Source organism: Oncorhynchus keta, chromosome 4 (assembly GCF_023373465.1).
Source record: "Oncorhynchus keta strain PuntledgeMale-10-30-2019 chromosome 4, Oket_V2, whole genome shotgun sequence".
NCBI classification, from domain to species: Eukaryota; Metazoa; Chordata; class Actinopteri; order Salmoniformes; family Salmonidae; genus Oncorhynchus; species Oncorhynchus keta.
In genome coordinates, this window is record NC_068424.1 from 21,751,598 (window position 1) to 21,771,713 (window position 20,116).

At 45.9% G+C, this 20,116-nt stretch overlaps 1 protein-coding gene across 45 annotated transcripts in view; it reads right to left on the bottom strand.

Annotated features, from left to right (window-relative positions):
- Positions 1 to 531: 531 nt before the first annotated feature.
- LOC118382678 (receptor-type tyrosine-protein phosphatase mu) overlaps positions 532 to 20,116 on the bottom strand; it is a 321,821-nt gene continuing 302,236 nt past the window's right edge. For 22 of the 45 annotated variants that reach the window (XR_008105127.1, XR_008105158.1, XR_008105134.1 and 19 more), the window contains one exon: positions 18,348 to 19,610. Coding sequence is in view for 1 of the 45 variants with exons in the window: in XM_052503964.1 (XP_052359924.1) it covers positions 1,589 to 1,642; positions 1,984 to 2,119; positions 4,451 to 4,614; positions 15,056 to 15,181; positions 15,928 to 16,059; positions 17,105 to 17,278; positions 17,528 to 17,677 (936 nt within the window). In the remaining 44 variants the exon portion in view is untranslated. Of the gene's footprint in view, positions 1,643 to 1,983; positions 2,120 to 4,450; positions 4,615 to 15,055; positions 15,182 to 15,927; positions 16,060 to 17,104; positions 17,279 to 17,527; positions 18,233 to 18,347; positions 19,611 to 19,835; positions 19,874 to 20,116 lie in introns of those variants that run through there. The other 23 variants (XR_008105133.1, XR_008105185.1, XR_008105331.1 and 20 more) reach the window with 17 other exon arrangements.

The window sequence follows — 20,116 nt, forward strand, 5'->3', positions numbered from 1 at the left end:
TAAGAGAAAAAGGGATGCAACTCAATATTAGGACAGATCCCTAATGTTTTGTACACTTAGTGTATTTCTGCCATTGAACAAAGGGTATGCTCTTCACTACTACTGGTATTCCTGAAATTAATTCAATGCAACTTTATCATGATCATTAAATGTTTTTTTTCAAAAAGTTGTGGCTAAAATTCAAATCAGACAAACTGTTAACATACAGTATCTCATGGCATTTCTATCTTAAAAAAACTCAACCTTGAAGTACAAGGTATTTTATAACAATATTGGATTGTTCCTTACCCTGAAAGTAGTCTATGAGCCAGGAGAAACTGTATTCCATAGCTCAGATTTCTATTGGCGCGGCAGGGTAGCCTAGTGGTTAGAGTGTTGGACTAGTAACCGAAAGGTTGCAAGTTAAAATCCCAGAGCTGACAAGGTAGAAATGTGTCATTCTGCCCCTGAACAGGCAGTTAACCCACGGTTCCCAGGCCTTCATTGAAAATAAGAAAATCATCTGCACAACACGCAAAAAACACACGTATATCAGTAGATATGTATGTATTTGTAAGTTTTTTTTCCATACAAGATAAATAAAAGGCTTACAATACATCTGGTCAACATTATGCAGAGTTCGAGAAAAGAAAACAAATATGACCCCCCCCCCCCAAAAAAAAAATCATGATTGTCACTCAATGTGCTTCACAAAAAACTCTCAATGAATAAATAGTCTGTCCAACTTCATAATATTTACAATATTAACAATAATGACCACAATGAATTAAGCTTTGGATCTGCTGACGTGATGAAAAGCTTGAGTGTGGATGGTACCGGAGTGCGTTTTTCTTCTCCTCCTCCAGCCAATACGACGATACTCATCGCGACCGAAGCAATGGCAGCATACACATTTATTTTGCTTTCTTTCATAATGCCGGTTCAACTTTAAAACTATACATGTCAAACAGCTTCATCATATTAACAAACACTGTTAAAAAAAAATATCAATGGAAATTAAAAACAAGGATAAAAAACAACATATCATCAACATTACACTTATATCACATCCCACAAAAATGGAAATGACATTGATCATCCGATGAGGATTAAAAAGGCAATAAACAGGATTCACTGGCAAGAGGAGAGCTTTTTTGTTGAAAAAAATAAACTTAAAAAAAGACTAGGGTTGGGGTGGTGGGGGGTGACATAGGGGCAGTAGAATACATCAGTGTGAACTCCTGTTCAGTGATCAGGTGCTGTTCTGAGGGGAGGACGAGGGTAAATACTAACACAGTCTAGTAGAAAGAGGAGAGAGGGGTTGGGGAGTGGGGGGGGTCAGGGATGAGACAGAGTAAAGATAATCAAGTTCAGGGACATTTTATCGTAGGGGGAAGGGGGGGGGGCAGTGCAAAAGCGTCCGGTTCCAAACCACCTTCTTTCTTCCCCTCGGCCTAAATCCGTAGAGGTGCGATGGGATGACCCTGTTCAGCAGTTCAGTTCTATCCTCCAGTAACCAACATTCACTCAACTTTAAGAGACTCAGTCCAGGTAAGCTGTGAGGGCTGTGGTGCAGGGGTTAGGGGGGGGGGGGTATCTTTCAGCCCAGCTAACCAGAATTCAAGTACTCCAGTGCCACCTCATAGCAGAACTTGTATTGATCCTGTGGATGAATGGGAAGAAGAGTACATCATTATTGACGATGACTGGACAAGACATGGCTGCATTGACTTTTGCCTTTAATTCATTATAATGGCTGAGTTATTCACAGTGCTATTTTCTCCTTATTGTAAACGTCAACAGACATTTCAATCACTTAATAATTCTGGACTCAAGTTGAATAGACTTTGGCAACCCGACTTGTCCCAGAAGTACCCAACTGTAGGCTTCGTAGTGAGGACCAGTAAACCACTCTAAGTGTTAGCAGTGCCCCCCCAATCCATGTAATGTTATTCCTTATGATCTAAAAGAGAAAACTGATCCTAGATCAGGACCGGTTGTTACCAGTAAGTCGACCATGTTGGGTTTGTTGTTCCTCAGTGTTTTGACTGCGTGGAACACGTCAACCGAACGCTGATGGCGGAGCATCTCGCACACGATGCTGATCGCACAGAACGTCCCGCTGCGTCCTCCACCATTCCTGAGAGAGAAAGAAAGAAAGAAAGGAAGGAAGGAGAAAGAATGGGATAGATAATAGACCAAGACATAATATTAATGATTATACATATATACATCTACCTATAACACACAAAAAAAACTGTCAGAATTGCTAAGCGTTAGCACCCCTGACTTAAAATTATCTTCACTTTTTTATTTCTTTGTAATTACACAAGTTAAAAAACATTCTACCTGCAGGCTTGATACTTCCAACTAATTGTAAGCTTCATTAATGAATAACATTATCAGTGATGTATGGTGGTTGATTCATGACATGTTCTGCCCCTGAGCAAGGCACTTAACCCACTGTTCCCTCGGCGCCAAAGACGTGGATGTCGATTATGGCAGCCCCCCTACACCTCTCGGATTCAGAGGTTGGGTTAAATGCCGAAGACACATTTCAGTTGAAGGCATTCAGTTGTACAACTGACTAGGTATCCCCCCTTTCCTTTTTCTTTCAAAGAGCTTGACTAAACTTATCAGCGTCTCTTCCTGTGCTTGCTGTTCTTGATTTTGCCCTCTAGATGGCGCCACACTACTGTCAATCCACCATTGCACACTATTGGCTACCCACTGACACTAATGTGTGGAACATAGCCTATTGCTGGCACTCTAAGTAGTTCGTAAATGAAAAGCTGCTCTTTCTCAGAACCGTTTCCAGATGTGCAAATTTACTGTTTTTACAGCACTGTCTTGAAAGTCAAAGAGCTTTTAAGAGTTGCAAGAGGAGAGCGTCACAAAGGAAGCAGTTTGAGTTCAGTGGATGCATACTCTCTCAACTCCCTTAGCAGTTGACCTCTGTCAATCTCCACATGTCTCTGGCCTTAAGCATGTTTCAAGAATGTTCCGGTGAAACGGGCTATGTCCAAAATGGCATACTATTGCCCATATAGAGCCCTGGTCAAAAGGAGTGCACTTATAGGGAAAAGGGTGTAGCTCAAGATACGTTGAGACGGTTGCGATGGCTGTCATAGCCCAGGTTGTTTGGACATAAGGATGCAGGGAGGGAGCTCTGTGATTGAGACTAAACTAGCAGTCTAAACATTTACTGGAGGGTGGGGGGGGGGGCAGTGTTGTCTTTCTGACGTTTGTTTAGTGGCAGACCCTGCTGGCTTCGTTCAGTGTGTGTATTGTGTGTGCTGATTGTCTCTGGTTTAAAGTGTGTGTGTGTGCTGCTCTGGTCGGGGGCGATTGGAATCTCTTCGGAGACTCTAATGAGAGTTGTATCTGGGTGATTCTTTTGGACTCTATGGCTTACAGACCAGGCCAGTAACCCTGTTAAACAGCACCAGCCACAGATTACATCAACAATGACCCTGTCGTCCACACATACACTCCTCCGTTCCCATCATCCCTCCCTCCCTCCGTTTTCCGATTTGATTTCCCACCCAACTAGGGCCTCAGGAAACGAGGGAGACTCTCACGGCTTCCCTCTCTCCTCTCCTCCCCTTCATCTATCTGAGTAAAGTGGGGCTGCTGGAGATAAGGAAGGGCAGATTGAGCTGAGACAGAGACCCACCCAGAGGCCTCTCCCACCGGAGCATTACGATCTAGATCTGGGCAGCATCAGGAACTACAAGCTCATTTGATTTGATTATCTCCCTCTGGTAAACTCAGCAGCCTCTCTCCTCTATTTCTCCTATTTAGTAAGTGGAGATCACCTGGGTCGGATTGCACATTCAAATTCATACTGTGATATCACACTGATTTATCCAGTTAAATAGTATACTTGGGCCAGACTAATGGGTCAAATATTGAGATACAGATATTGCGATTGTCAACCGTTTTTTAAAAATGATTTTGAATTAATGATATAGTCTTGAAGAATATGTCCAGCCCCATTCCTGAGATTTATAGTAAACCAAGTGGCAGGGCTGCTATTTCGTTGTTTTTCGAATTCCGAAGTGGAACTTTAAACTCCTTTGTGCTTGAACGGTTCATTTGGATGACTGCCAGTGTTTGTAGGAGCATTGAGCGCTTTCTGGTGGGCCTTCAAAATGTCCGTTTCCAGAAGGCTGTCAGAAGGCAGGATGGTGTGCTGTGAGGACTGCATCCCCATGGAAAGTGTATGTGATCACCATCAGAGGAGGACAGTGACATTTCTCACTGTCCCATCGGAGTGGTCCAGTGTCACTGTGACCCCGGTGGCATTTTGGGCGGCTATGTTGGATCGAATTAGAAGGGTGGTTTTGGTGGGTTACATCAAATACCTAAGAACCCCCTACTCTTTCCACCCATTTGGGAAGTCCAGAGCTAGTAAAGGTTTACTGTGCAGTACTAGGTGTAGGTTGAGGCATGACTGCTAGGTACTTACAGACAGTGTACTACGGTGCGTCCCTCCCCTCCGTCATACTCCTCCTGCCACTTGTCCACCTGGCGGATGAGCTTGAGGAAGGAGCGCTTGGACACAGGTGTGTCCCGGTACATAGGCCAGCCCAGGAACTGGAACTGTTGCACCATGCGATACCCGTCCTGTGGCTGGAGAGAGAGAAATGGACGTGTTAGCATTACCGTGTGTGTGTCTATGTCTGTTATAGTAGCTATAGGAACAGGAGTGTGTGTGTGTCTATGTCTGCTATAGTAGCTGTAGGAACAGGAGTGTGTGTGTGTGTGTGAGTCTGTTATAGTAGCTGTAGGAACAGGACTGTGTGTGTGTCTGCTATAGTAGCTGTAGGAACAGGAGTGTGTGTGTGTGTCTATGTCTGCTATAGTAGCTGTAGGAACAGGAGTGTGTGTGTGTGTGTCTGCTATAGTAGCTGAAGGAACAGTAGTGTTTGTGTGTGAGTGTGTGTGTCTATGTCTGCTATAGTAGCTGTAGGAACAGGAGTGCGTGTGTGTGTGTCTGCTATAGTAGCTGAAGGAACAGGAGTGTGTGTGTGTCTATGTCTGCTATAGTAGCTGTAGGAACAGGAGTGTGTGTGTCTGCTATAGTAGCTGTAGGAACAGGAGTGTGTGTGTGTCTATGTCTGCTATAGTAGCTGTGGAAACAGGAGTGTGTGTGTGTGTCTGCTATAGTAGCTGTAGGAACAGGAGTGTGTGTGTGTGTCTAAGTCTGCTATAGTAGCTGTAGGAACAGGAGTGTGTGTGTTTGTGTCTGTTATAGTAGCTGTAGGAACAGGAGTGTGTGTGTGTGTGTGTGTGTGTCTGCTATAGTAGCTGTACGAACAGGAGTGTGTGTGTGTGTGTCTGTTATAGTAGCTGTAGGAACAGGAGTGTGTGTGTGTGTCTGCTATAGTAGCTGTAGGAACAGGAGTGTGTGTGTGTGTCTGTTATAGTAGCAGTAGGAACAGGAGTGTGTGTGTGTCTATGTCTGCTATAGTAGCTGTAGGAACAGGACTGTGTTTGTGTGTGTCTGTCTATGTCTGCTATAGTAGCTGTAGGAACAGGAGTGTGTGTGTGTGTGTGTGTGTCTGCTATAGTAGCTGTAGGAACAGGAATGTGTGTGTGTGTGTGTGTGTGTGTGTGCGTTTGTCTGCTATAGTAGCTGTAGGAACAGGAGTGTGTGTGTGTGTGTGTGTGTCTAAGTCTACTATAGTAGCTGTAGGAACAGGAGTGTGTGTGTGTGTGTGTGTGTGTGCGTGTGTCTGCTATAGTAGCTGTAAGAACAGGAGTGTGTGTGTGTGTGTCTGCTATAGTAGCTGTAGGAACAGGAATGTGTGTGTGTGTGTGTGCGTGTGTCTGCTATAGTAGCTGTAGGAACAGGAGTGTGTGTGTGTGTGTCTAAGTCTGCTATAGTAGCTGTAGGAACAGGAGTGTGTGTGTGTGTGCGTGTGTCTGCTATAGTAGCTGTAAGAACAGGAGTGTGTGTGTGTGTGTGTGTGTCTAAGTCTGCTATAGTAGCTGTAGGAACAGGAGTGTGTTTGTGTGCGTGTGTCTGTTATAGTAGTTGTAGGAACAGGAGTGTGTGTGTCTAAGTCTGCTATAGTAGCTGTAGGAACAGGAGTGCGTGTGTGTGTCTGCTATAGTAGCTGAAGGAACAGGAGTGTGTGTGTGCGTGTGTCTGCTATAGTAGCTGTAGGAACAGGAGTGTGTGTGTGTGTGTCTGTCTGCTATAGTAGCTGTAGTAACAGGAGTGTGTGTGTGTGTGTCTGCTATAGTAGTTGTAGGAACAGGAGTGTGTGTGTGTCTATGTCTGCTATAGTAGCTGTAGGAACAGGAGTGTGTGTGTGTCTATGTCTGCTATAGTAGCTGTAGGAACAGGAGTGTGTGTGTGTGTGTGTCTAAGTCTGCTATAGTAGCTGTAGGAACAGGAGTGTGTGTGTGTGTGTCTGCTATAGTAGCTGTAGGAACAGGAGTGTGTGTGTCTATGTCTGCTATAGTAGCTGTAGGAACAGGAGTGTGTGTGTCTATGTCTGCTATAGTAGCTGTAGGAACAGGAGTGTGTGTGTGTGTGTGTGTCTGTTATAGTAGCTGTAGGAACAGGACTGTGTGTGTGTGTGTCTGCTATAGTAGCTGTAGGAACAGGAGTGCATGTGTGTATATGTCTGCTATAGTAGCTGTAGGAACAGGTGTGTGTGTGTGTCTATGTCTGCTATAGTAGCTGTAGGAACAGGAGTGTGTGTGTGTGTGTGTCTGCTATAGTAGCTGTAGGAACAGGTGTGTGTGTGTGTCTGTCTGCTATAGTAGCTGTAGGAACAGGAGTTTGTGTGTGTGTGTGTGTGTCTGTCTATGTCTGCTATAGTAGCAGTAGGAACAGGAGTGTGTGTGTGTGTGTGTGTGTCTGCTATAGTAGCAGTAGGAACAGGAGTGTGTGTGTGTGTGTGTCTGCTATAGTCGTTGTAGGAACAGGAGTGTGTGTGTGTGTGTGTCTGCTATAGTCGCTGTAGGAACAGGAGTGTGTGTGTCTGCTATAGTCGCTGTAGGAACAGGAGTGTGTGTGTGTCTGCTATAGTTGCTGTAGGAACAGGAGTGTGTGTGTGTCTGCTATAGTCGCTGTAGGAACAGGAGTGTGTGTGTGTCTATGTCTGCTATAGTAGCTGTAGGAACAGGAGTGTGTGTGTGTCTGCTATAGTCGCTGTAGGAACAGGAGTATGTGTGTGTCTATGTCTGCTATAGTAGCTGTAGGAACAGGAGTGTGTGTGTGTCTGCTATAGTTGCTGTAGGAACAGGAGTGTGTGTGTGTCTGCTATAGTCGCTGTAGGAACAGGAGTGTGTGTGTGTCTATGTCTGCTATAGTAGCTGTAGGAACAGGAGTGTGTGTGTGTCTGCTATAGTCGCTGTAGGAACAGGAGTATGTGTGTGTCTATGTCTGCTATAGTAGCTGTAGGAACAGGAGTGTGTGTGTGTCTGCTATAGTTGCTGTAGGAACAGGAGTGTGTGTGTGTCTGCTATAGTCGCTGTAGGAACAGGAGTGTGTGTGTGTCTATGTCTGCTATAGTAGCTGTAGGAACAGGAGTGTGTGTGTGTCTGCTATAGTCACTGTAGGAACAGGAGTGTGTGTGTGTCTGCTATAGTCACTGTAGGAACAGGAGTGTGTGTGTGGTGTGTGTCTGCTATAGTAGCTGTAGGAACAGGAGTGTGTGTGTGTCTGCTATAGTCACTGTAGGAACAGGAGTGTGTGTGTGTCTGCTATAGTCACTGTAGGAACAGGAGTGTGTGTGTGTCTGCTATAGTCACTGTAGGAACAGGAGTGTGTGTGTGGTGTGTGTCTGCTATAGTCACTGTAGGAACAGGAGTGTGTGTGTGTGTCTGCTATAGTCGCTGTAGGAACAGGAGTGTGTGTGTGTGTGTGTGTGTGTGTGTGTGTGTGTGTGTGTGTGTGTGTGTGTGTGTGTGTGTGTGTGTGTGTCTGCTATAGTAGCTGTAGGAACAGGAGTGTGTGTCTGCTATAGTTGCTGTAGGAACAGGAGTGTGTGTGTGTCTGCTATAGTCGCTGTAGGAACAGGAGTGTGTGTGTGTCTGCTATAGTCGCTGTAGGAACAGGAGTGTGTGTGTCTGCTATAGTCACTGTAGGAACAGGAGTGTGTGTGTCTGCTATAGTCACTGTAGGAACAGGAGTGTGTGTGTCTGCTATAGTCACTGTAGGAACAGGAGTGTGTGTGTGTCTGCTATAGTCGCTGTAGGAACAGGAGTGTGTGTATGTCTGCTATAGTCACTGTAGGAACAGGAGTGTGTGTGTGTCTGCTATAGTCACTGTAGGAACAGGAGTGTGTGTGTGGTGTGTGTCTGATTTAGTCACTGTAGGAACAGGAGTGTGTGTGTGTCTGCTATAGTCACTGTAGGAACAGGAGTGTGTGTGTCTGCTATAGTCACTGTAGGAACAGGAGTGTGTGTGTGGTGTGTGTCTGCTATAGTCACTGTAGGAACAGGAGTGTGTGTGTGTCTGCTATAGTCACTGTAGGAACAGGAGTGTGTGTGTCTGCTATAGTCGCTGTAGGAACAGGAGTGTGTGTCTGCTATAGTCACTGTAGGAACAGGAGTGTGTGTGTGTCTGCTATAGTCGCTGTAGGAACAGGAGTGTGTGTGTGTCTGCTAAAGTCACTGTAGGAACAGGAGTGTGTGTGTCTGCTATAGTCACTGTCGGAACAGGAGTGTGTGTGTGTGTGTCTGCTATAGTAGCTGAAGGAACAGTAGTGTTTGTGTTTGTGTGTGTCTGTCTATGTCTGCTATAGTAGCTGTAGGAACAGGAATGTGTGTGTGTGTGTGTGCGTGTGTCTGCTATAGTCACTGTAGGAACAGGAGTGTGTGTGTGTCTGCTATAGTCGCTGTAGGAACAGGAGTGTGTGTGTGTCTGTGTCTGCTATAGTAGCTGTAGGAACAGGAATGTGTGTGTGTGTGTGTGTGTGCGTTTGTCTGCTATAGTAGCTGTAGGAACAGGAGTGTGTGTGTGTGTGTGTGTGTCTAAGTCTACTATAGTAGCTGTAGGAACAGGGTGTGTGTGTGTGTGTGTGTGTGTGCGTGTGTCTGCTATAGTAGCTGTAAGAACAGGAGTGTGTGTGTGTGTGTCTGCTATAGTAGCTGTAGGAACAGGAATGTGTGTGTGTGTGTGTGCGTGTGTCTGCTATAGTAGCTGTAGGAACAGGAGTGTGTGTGTGTGTGTCTAAGTCTGCTATAGTAGCTGTAGGAACAGGAGTGTGTGTGTGCGTGTGTCTGCTATAGTAGGTGTAAGAACAGGAGTGTGTGTGTGTGTGTGTCTAAGTCTGCTATAGTAGCTGTAGGAACAGGAGTGTGTTTGTGTGCGTGTGTCTGTTATAGTAGTTGTAGGAACAGGAGTGTGTGTGTCTATGTCTGCTATAGTAGCTGAAGGAACAGGAGTGTGTGTGTGCATGTGTCTGCTATAGTAGCTGTAGGAACAGGAGTGTGTGTGTGTGTGTGTATGTCTGCTATAGTAGCTGTAGTAACAGGAGTGTGTGTGTGTGTGTGTATGTCTGCTATAGTAGCTGTAGTAACAGGAGTGTGTGTGTGTCTGCTATAGTAGTTGTAGGAACAGGAGTGTGTGTGTGTCTATGTCTGCTATAGTAGTTGTAGGAACAGGAGTGTGTGTGTGTCTATGTCTGCTATAGTAGCTGTAGGAACAGGAGTGTGTGTGTGTGTGTCTAAGTCTGCTATAGTAGCTGTAGGAACAGGAGTGTGTGTGTGTGTCTGCTATAGTAGCTGTAGGAACAGGAGTGTGTGTGTCTATGTCTGCTATAGTAGCTGTAGGAACAGGAGTGTGTGTGTCTATGTCTGCTATAGTAGCTGTAGGAACAGGAGTGTGTGTGTGTGTGTATGTTATAGTAGCTGTAGGAACAGGACTGTGTGTGTGTGTGTCTGCTATAGTAGCTGTAGGAACAGGAGTGCATGTGTGTATATGTCTGCTATAGTAGCTGTAGGAACAGGTGTGTGTGTGTGTCTATGTCTGCTATAGTAGCTGTAGGAACAGGAGTGTGTGTGTGTGTGTGTCTGCTATAGTAGCTGTAGGAACAGGTGTGTGTGTGTGTCTGTCTGCTATAGTAGCTGTAGGAACAGGAGTTTGTGTGTGTGTGTGTGTGTGTCTGTCTATGTCTGCTATAGTAGCAGTAGGAACAGGAGTGTGTGTGTGTGTGTGTCTGCTATAGTAGCTGTAGGAACAGGAGTGTGTGTGTGTGTGTGTCTGCTATAGTCGCTGTAGGAACAGGAGTGTGTGTGTCTGCTATAGTCGCTGTAGGAACAGGAGTGTGTGTGTGTCTGCTATAGTCGCTGTAGGAACAGGAGTGTGTGTGTCTGCTATAGTCGCTGTAGGAACAGGAGTGTGTGTGTGTCTGCTATAGTTGCTGTAGGAACAGGAGTGTGTGTGTGTCTGCTATAGTCGCTGTAGGAACAGGAGTGTGTGTGTGTCTATGTCTGCTATAGTAGCTGTAGGAACAGGAGTGTGTGTGTGTCTGCTATAGTCGCTGTAGGAACAGGAGTATGTGTGTGTCTATGTCTGCTATAGTCGCTGTAGGAACAGGAGTGTGTGTGTGTCTGCTATAGTCGCTGTAGGAACAGGAGTGTGTGTGTGTCTGCTATAGTCGCTGTAGGAACAGGAGTGTGTGTGTGTCTATGTCTGCTATAGTAGCTGTAGGAACAGGAGTGTGTGTGTGTCTGCTATAGTCGCTGTAGGAACAGGAGTGTGTGTGTGTCTATGTCTGCTATAGTAGCTGTAGGAACAGGAGTGTGTGTGTGTCTGCTATAGTTGCTGTAGGAACAGGAGTGTGTGTGTGTCTGCTATAGTCGCTGTAGGAACAGGAGTGTGTGTGTGTCTGTGTCTGCTATAGTAGCTGTAGGAACAGGAGTGTGTGTGTGTCTGCTATAGTCACTGTAGGAACAGGAGTGTGTGTGTGTCTGCTATAGTCACTGTAGGAACAGGAGTGTGTGTGTGGTGTGTGTCTGCTATAGTAGCTGTAGGAACAGGAGTGTGTGTGTGTCTGCTATAGTCACTGTAGGAACAGGAGTGTGTGTGTGTCTGCTATAGTCGCTGTAGGAACAGGAGTGTGTGTGTGTCTGCTATAGTCACTGTAGGAACAGGAGTGTGTGTGTGGTGTGTGTCTGCTATAGTCACTGTAGGAACAGGAGTGTGTGTGTGTGTCTGCTATAGTCGCTGTAGGAACAGGTGTGTGTGTGTGTGTGTGTGTGTGTGTGTGTGTGTGTGTGTGTGTGTGTGTGTGTGTGTGTGTGTGTGTGTGTCTGCTATAGTAGCTGTAGGAACAGGAGTGTGTGTGTCTGCTATAGTTGCTGTAGGAACAGGAGTGTGTGTGTGTCTGCTATAGTCGCTGTAGGAACAGGAGTGTGTGTGTGTCTGCTATAGTCACTGTAGGAACAGGAGTGTGTGTGTCTGCTATAGTCACTGTAGGAACAGGAGTGTGTGTGTCTGCTATAGTCACTGTAGGAACAGGAGTGTGTGTGTCTGCTATAGTCACTGTAGGAACAGGAGTGTGTGTGTGTCTGCTATAGTCGCTGTAGGAACAGGAGTGTGTGTGTGTCTGCTATAGTCACTGTAGGAACAGGAGTGTGTGTGTCTGCTATAGTCACTGTAGGAACAGGAGTGTGTGTGTGGTGTGTGTCTGCTATAGTCACTGTAGGAACAGGAGTGTGTGTGTGTCTGCTATAGTCACTGTAGGAACAGGAGTGTGTGTGTCTGCTATAGTCACTGTAGGAACAGGAGTGTGTGTGTGGTGTGTGTCTGCTATAGTCACTGTAGGAACAGGAGTGTGTGTGTGTCTGCTATAGTCACTGTAGGAACAGGAGTGTGTGTGTCTGCTATAGTCACTGTAGGAACAGGAGTGTGTGTCTGCTATAGTCACTGTAGGAACAGGAGTGTGTGTGTGTCTGCTATAGTCGCTGTAGGAACAGGAGTGTGTGTGTGTCTGCTAAAGTCACTGTAGGAACAGGAGTGTGTGTGTCTGCTATAGTCACTGTCGGAACAGGAGTGTGTGTGTGTGTGTGTCTGCTATAGTAGCTGAAGGAACAGTAGTGTTTGTGTTTGTGTGTGTCTGTCTATGTCTGCTATAGTAGCTGTAGGAACAGGAATGTGTGTGTGTGTGTGTGCGTGTGTCTGCTATAGTCACTGTAGGAACAGGAGTGTGTGTGTGTCTGCTATAGTCGCTGCAGGAACAGGAGTGTGTGTGTGTCTGCTATAGTCACTGTAGGAACAGGAGTGTGTGTGTGTCTGCTATAGTCACTGTAGGAACAGGAGTGTGTGTGTGGTGTGTGTCTGCTATAGTCACTGTAGGAACAGGAGTGTGTGTGTGGTGTGTGTCTGCTATAGTCACTGTAGGAACAGGAGTGTGTGTGTCTGCTATAGTCGCTGTAGGAACAGGAGTGTGTGTGTGTCTGCTATAGTCACTGTAGGAACAGGAGTGTGTGTGTGTCTGCTATAGTCACTGTAGGAACAGGAGTGTGTGTGTCTGCTATAGTCGCTGTAGGAACAGGAGTGTGTGTGTCTGCTATAGTCACTGTAGGAACAGGAGTGTGTGTGTGTCTGCTATAGTCGCTGTAGGAACAGGAGTGTGTGTGTGTCTGCTATAGTCACTGTAGGAACAGGAGTGTGTGTGTCTGCTATAGTCACTGTCGGAACAGGAGTGTGTGTGTGTGTGTCTGCTATAGTAGCTGAAGGAACAGTAGTGTTTGTGTTTGTGTGTGTCTGTCTATGTCTGCTATAGTAGCTGTAGGAACAGGAATGTGTGTGTGTGTGTGTGTGCGCGTGTGTCTGCTATAGTAGCTGTAGGAACTGGAGTGTGTGTGTGTGTGTCTAAGTCTGCTATAGTAGCTGTAGGAACAGGAGTGTGTGCGTGTGTCTGCTATAGTAGCTGTAAGAACAGGAGTGTGTGTGTGTGTGTGTCTAAGTCTGCTATAGTAGCTGTAGGAACAGGAGTGTGTTTGTGTGCGTGTGTCTGTTATAGTAGTTGTAGGAACAGGAGTGTGTGTGTCTATGTCTGCTATAGTAGCTGTAGGAACAGGAGTGTGTGTGTGTGTCTGCTATAGTAGCTGAAGGAACAGGAGTGTGTGTGTGTGTGTCTGTCTGCTATAGTAGCTGTAGGAACAGGAGTGTGTGTGTGTGTGTCTGTCTGCTATAGTAGCTGTAGGAACAGGAGTGTGTGTGTGTGCGTGTGTCTGCTATAGTAGCTATAGGAACAGGAGTGTGTGTGTGTGTGTCTGTCTGCTATAGTAGCTGTAGGAACAGGAGTGTGTGTGTGTGTGCCTGCTATAGTAGCTGTAGTAACAGGAGTGTGTGTGTGTGTGTCTGCTATAGTAGTTGTAGGAACAGGAGAGTGTGTGTGTGTCTATGTCTGCTATAGTAGCTGTAGGAACAGGAGTGTGTGTGTGTCTATGTCTGCTATAGTAGCTGTAGGAACAGGAGTGTGTGTGTCTATGTCTGCTATAGTAGCTGTAGGAACAGGAGTGTGTGTTTCTATGTCTGCTATAGTAGCTCTAGGAACAGGAGTGTGTGTGTGTGTGTATGTTATAGTAGCTGTAGGAACAGGACTGTGTGTGTGTGTGTCTGCTATAGTAGCTGTAGGAACAGGAGTGCATGTGTGTCTATGTCTGCTATAGTAGCTGTAGGAACAGGTGTGTGTGTGTGTCTATGTCTGCTATAGTAGCTGTAGGAACAGGAGTGTGTGTGTGTGTGTGTGTCTGCTATAGTAGCTGTAGGAACAGGTGTGTGTGTGTCTGTCTGCTATAGTAGCTGTAGGAACAGGAGTATGTGTGTGTGTGTGTGTCTGCTATAGTCGTTGTAGGAACAGGAGTGTGTGTGTGTGTGTCTGTCTGCTATAGTAGCTGTAGGAACAGGAGTGTGTATGTGTGTCTGCTATAGTAGCAGTAGGAACAGGAGTGTGTGTGTGTCTGCTATAGTCACTGTAGGAACAGGAGTGTGTGTGTGGTGTGTGTCTGCTATAGTCACTGTAGGAACAGGAGTGTGTGTGTGTGTGTGTGTCTGCTATAGTCGCTGTAGGAACAGGAGTGTGTGTGTGTGTGTGTGTGTGTGTGTGTGTGTGTGTGTGTGTGTGTGTGTGTGTGCCTGTCTGCTATAGTAGCTGTAGGAACAGGAGTGTGTGTGTCTGCTATAGTTGCTGTAGGAACAGGAGTGTGTGTGTGTCTGCTATAGTCGCTGTAGGAACAGGAGTGTGTGTGTGTCTGCTATAGTCGCTGTAGGAACAGGAGTGTGTGTGTCTGCTATAGTCACTGTAGGAACAGGAGTGTGTGTGTCTGCTATAGTCACTGTAGGAACAGGAGTGTGTGTGTGTCTGCTATAGTCGCTGTAGGAACAGGAGTGTGTGTGTGTCTGCTATAGTCACTGTAGGAACAGGAGTGTGTGTGTGTCTGCTATAGTCACTGTAGGAACAGGAGTGTGTGTGTGGTGTGTGTCTGCTATAGTCACTGTAGGAACAGGAGTGTGTGTGTGTCTGCTATAGTCACTGTAGGAACAGGAGTGTGTGTGTCTGCTATAGTCACTGTAGGAACAGGAGTGTGTGTGTCTGCTATAGTCACTGTAGGAACAGGAGTGTGTGTGTGGTGTGTGTCTGCTATAGTCACTGTAGGAACAGGAGTGTGTGTGTCTGCTATAGTCACTGTAGGAACAGGAGTGTGTGTGTGTCTGCTATAGTCACTGTAGGAACAGGAGTGTGTGTGTGTCTGCTATAGTCGCTGTAGGAACAGGAGTGTGTGTGTGTCTGCTATAGTCACTGTAGGAACAGGAGTGTGTGTGTCTGCTATAGTCGCTGTAGGAACAGGAGTGTGTGTGTCTGCTATAGTCACTGTAGGAACAGGAGTGTGTGTGTGTCTGGTATAGTAGCTGTAGGAACAGGAGTGTGTGTGTGTCTGCTATAGTCACTGTAGGAACAGGAGTGTGTGTGTGTCTGCTATAGACACTGTAGGAACAGGAGTGTGTGTGTCTGCTATAGTCACTGTAGGAACAGGAGTGTGTGTGTCTGCTATAGTCACTGTAGGAACAGGAGTGTGTGTGTGGTGTTCTGTTTCGTACCCGTGCAGCGTTGTAGACGCGGAATATCCTGCTGATGATGTCCTCCTCCAGGTCAGCTGACACAAACTCCACCTGGATGGGCCCGTGGCGGTGCACGCCGTTCTCCGGCCAGTACTGGGGACACAGCTGCACACACACACACACACACACACACACACACACACACACACACACACACACACACACACACACACACACACACACACACACACACACACACACACACACACACACACACACACATCAAATGAGTCATTGAATGAGAGCCTATTGATTGCGTTGGCATTCACATTCACCCTCTTTTGATAACTGCAATTCTCTCATTGTCTTTCAAGGTCATGCCTTCAAACACACAAAAACATCTACAATTTAACAGTTCAGGAGAGTGAAACACCGCCTGACTATCCTGCTCTATTGAGCTGCCTCCTCAACAGCAGATGAGAGAAAACACAATGACATCAACTAGGCATTCCAACATACATACAAATATATATAGGAATGCCTAGTTGATGTCATTGTGTATATATATATATATATATTGCTATAGCTGTGGTACTTGTTGCCGGGCTACAGTCAGAATAGGGAATGAGAGGATAGTGTAGTAACCCAGCTGGGTGGTGTTGCTAGGAAATGCTGCCACCTGCTATTCTTTGAACATTTTGATAGACAGGGCCCCAAGGCCATTTGAGGCAGACTCCTTCCCCTCCTCTTTCAAACCTACTGGTAGCGATCTGTCTATGATCATGTACTAATGACTAGTCTATGACGGAGACTGGAATGTCTGATAGTATGATAAAGGATTGCATGGCGTCACATGGTTTGGAGTGACTTGATTGGCCTCTCGTGTGTGTGTGTGTGTATGTTAGTCTTACCTGTGCTGGGTCCACGTCGTTGAGCATCACTATAGAGGTGCAGTGGTAGTCCAGCACCAGCCTCCAGAAGTCTTTGACCGTGTTGGGCAAGGGGTGCTGGGTAACGATGAACGCAGACGGCTGCTTGTAGCTCTGTGGAGGAGGAAAAAGACGAGGAAGAGAAAGTCAGCAACCCCAAAATGAACAGAAAGACAGTATTTACATCACTAAGATCAAGGACATGTCATCTGGCCTTTAGTCATAATGCAGAGAGTTCTCACAGTCATGTTCAGGTTACTATGTGAGGTTGTATGTATGGAACGTATTTATTTCCAGATATTCATGACCATTCTGAATTAATTCCACTATCAACACTAAGACCACATACCCTTATTGTATATACCAAATATGCATGAGTATAATTGGTGACACATTATTTCCATAAAGCCAATCCAAACTGAGTCATACTGCTGCGTTCGACAAAAAACACATTGCAATTATGAATGTCCATTTCCATGACGATGGGACAAATCCATCCAAAGCCATCTGTTTTTTAAATCATTTTCGATGAGGATGTAATTGTTGGTGGAAGCACAGAAAAAGCACTAGCCATTCATCAACATGATACACTGTCCCCCTACTGTTTAGGTTTGGCTGGGAAATGGCTGGCTAAGTAACATGGGGTGATTATTATAGAGATGGATGGGCTATTTACACACCAGCTATTTAACCACAGGACGCCCCAGGACTGCTGAGTCGCCCGCTGTCCATTGGCCTCTCTCTCTGTTTCCTTCTCCCTCTACACTATTCCCCAACTCCTCCCTCTTCCGTCCCCGTTGCTCCCTCTATGTCTGTCTCTCCCACTCCCTGCCTCTCTCCTTTCTCCATAATAAAGAAGTTGTCACAGACAGCCAATATGCCACTAATCTACCACTAATAAAGTTTGCTCTTCATTCAAAGCGCCAAATCTGCCCTTTATGTAGATGGGTGATTGAACAGTGACCTATCCACATCATCATATTTCAGCACAATGATTCAAAAAGAACAGTTCCACTATTGACTCAGCACTTTTCCAGCAGTACATTTACATCCAATGACTTGCACACGGACTGACACTGCAAGTCATTTAAAAAGGTTACGAGTGAGTGTGTGTGTGTGTGTGTGTGTGTGTGTGTGTGTGTGTGTGTGTGTGACGTACATCCATGAGAGCGGCGTTGATGTAGTTGGAACTCTCTCCGTCGATGGTGATGAGGAAGGGCAGACAGCGGTCTGGCGGGAGGACGTCCATGCAGCGGTTCTTCTCGTGGTTCCTGGGGAGCAGGGCGATGCTGCAGTCCTCCACACGCAACGTAGGAGTCACCATGTTCAGAGTCTGGAGGGAAGAAGGGATATGAGCCTGGTAGACACCTTCAATTGTGCCTTGGAGTGAAGAGCATTTATGTACACCAATATACGTATGCATTTATGATGAACAACACATGCTCTCTCTCTCACACACACACACACACACACACACACACACACACACACACACACACACACACACACACACACACACACACACACACACACACACACACACACACACACACACACACACACACACACACACACACAGTACCCTGAACTCCTCTTTGATCTGGCTGGAGTTAGTCTGGGGGTCCAGGCGGTTCATGTCATAGTAGACCGATCGCAGCTGGTTGGCTGGGATGGTGGTGTCCCCGCACAGACACGCCTCCAAGATGGCGTCGTGGATGAAAACGTACTGCTCCTGTAGGACAGAGCGGGCCATAGAATATCGTGAGGGACAGAAAGCCATGCAACGCCTAGACACACACCAGGAAGAGCTCACACTGAGAACAAAGCACCAATACTTACCTATACATTGAGGTAACACAGAAACATGACCAAACCAAAGTGATGATTGACTCAAGTCAAGTCATGACATGGTTCCAAAAGCCATTTTTGGTGAGATATCAAATCAAATCCTAATCCAATCCTCGGTTTTCCAATTGGTCTTGAGAAACACAGAATCCTGGATGGTAGACATTGGGGCTAAGTATTCTCTCATGTTGTTTAAACCCTTCTATGTTTGCTAAGACTGTGGCTGAGCCAACTGGTACGCTATGGACTTCCTTTCTCCGGGTAAGTAGTTCACTATATAAGGGAATAGGGTGCTATTACAGCCTGTCACCTCCACAGTGACCATTCCCATTGACCTTTCCTCTGTCAACACTACTACTCTCTCTCTCTCTCTCTCTCTCTCTCTTTCCTCTGTCAATACTACTACTACTCTCTCTCTCTCTTTCCTCTGTCAATACTACCACTCTCTCTCTCTTTCCTCTGTCAACACTACCACACTCTCTCTCTCTTTCCTCTGTCATTACTACCTCTCTCTCTCTCTCTTTCCTCTGTCATTACTACCTCTCTCTCTCTCTCTTTCCTCTGTCATTACTACCTCTCTCTCTCTCTCTCTCTCTCTCTCTCTCTCTCTCTCTCTCTCTCTCTCTCCTACTCTCTCTCTCTTTCCTCTCTCAAAACTACCACTCTCTCTCTCTTTCCTCTGTCAACACTACCACACTCTCTCTCTCTTTCCTCTGTCAATACTACTACTCTCTCTCTTTCTCTCTCTTTCCTCTGTCAACACTACCACACTCTCTCTCTCTTTCCTCTGTCAATACTACCACTCTCTCTCTCTCTCTCTCTCTTTCCTCTGTCAATACTACCACTCTCTCTCACTCTTTCCTCTGTCAATACTACTACACTCTCTCTCTCTTTCCTCTGTCAACACTACCACACTCTCTCTCTCTTTCCTCTGTCAATACTACCACTCTCTCCCTCTCTCTTTCCTCTGTCAACACTACTACTACTACTCTCTCTCTCTCTTTCCTCTGTCAATACTACCACTCTCTCTCTCTCTTTCTTTCCTCTGTCAATACTACTACTACTCTCTCTCTCTCTCTCTTTCCTCTGTCAATACTACCACTCTCTCTCTCCTCTGTCAATACTACTACTCTCTCTCTCTCTCTCTCTCTCTCTCTCTTTCCTCTGTCAATACTACCACTCTCTCTCTCTCTCTCTTTCCTCTGTCAATACTACCACTCTCTCTCTCTCTCTCTCTCTTTCAATACTACTACTCTCTCTCTCTCTTTCCTCTGTCAATACTACCACTCTATCTCACTCTTTCCTCTGTCAATACTACCACTCTCTCCCTCTCTCTTTCCTCTGTCAATACTACTACTCTCTCTCTCTCTCTCTCTCTCTTTCCTCTGTCAATACTACCACTCTCTCTCTCTCTCTTTCCTCTGTCAATACTACCACTCTCTCTCTCTCTATCCTCTGTCAATACTACTACTCTCTCTCTCTCTTTCCTCTGTCAATACTACTACTCTCTCTCTCTTTCCTCTGTCAATACTACTACTCTCTCTCTCTCTTTCCTCTGTCAATACTACTACTCTCTCTCTCTCTCTTTCCTCTGTCAATACTACTACTCTCTCTCGCTCTCTTTCCTCTGTCAATACTACCACTCTCTCTCTCTCTCTCTCTCTTTCCTCTGTCAATACTACCACTCTCTCTCTCTTTCCTCTGTCAACACTACCACACTCTCTCACTCTTTCCTCTGTCAATACTACCACTCTCTCTCTCTCTTTCCTCTGTCAACACTACCACACTCTCTCTCTCTTTCCTCTGTCAATACTACCACTCTCTCTCTCTCTCTCTCTCTTTCCTCTGTCAATACTACCACTCTCTCTCACTCTTTCCTCTGTCAATACTACCACTCTCTCCCTCTCTCTTTCCTCTGTCAACACTACCACACTCTCTCTCTCTCTTTCCTCTGTCAATACTACCACTCTCTCTCTCTCTCTTTCCTCTGTCAACACTACTACTACTCTCTCTCTCTCTCTTTCCTCTGTCAATACTACCACTCTCTCTCTCTCTTTCCTCTGTCAATACTACTACTCTCTCTCTTCTCTTTCCTCTGTCAATACTACTACTCTCTCTCTCTCTCTTTCCTTTCCTCTGTCAATACTACCACTCTCTCTCTCTCTGTCAATACTTCACTCTGTCAATACTACTCTCTCTCTCTCTCTTTCCTCTGTCAATACTACCACTCTCTCTCTCTTTCCTCTGTCAATACTACCACACTCTCTCTCTCTCTCTTTCCTCTGTCAATACTACTACTCTCTCTCTCTCTTTCCTCTGTCAATAC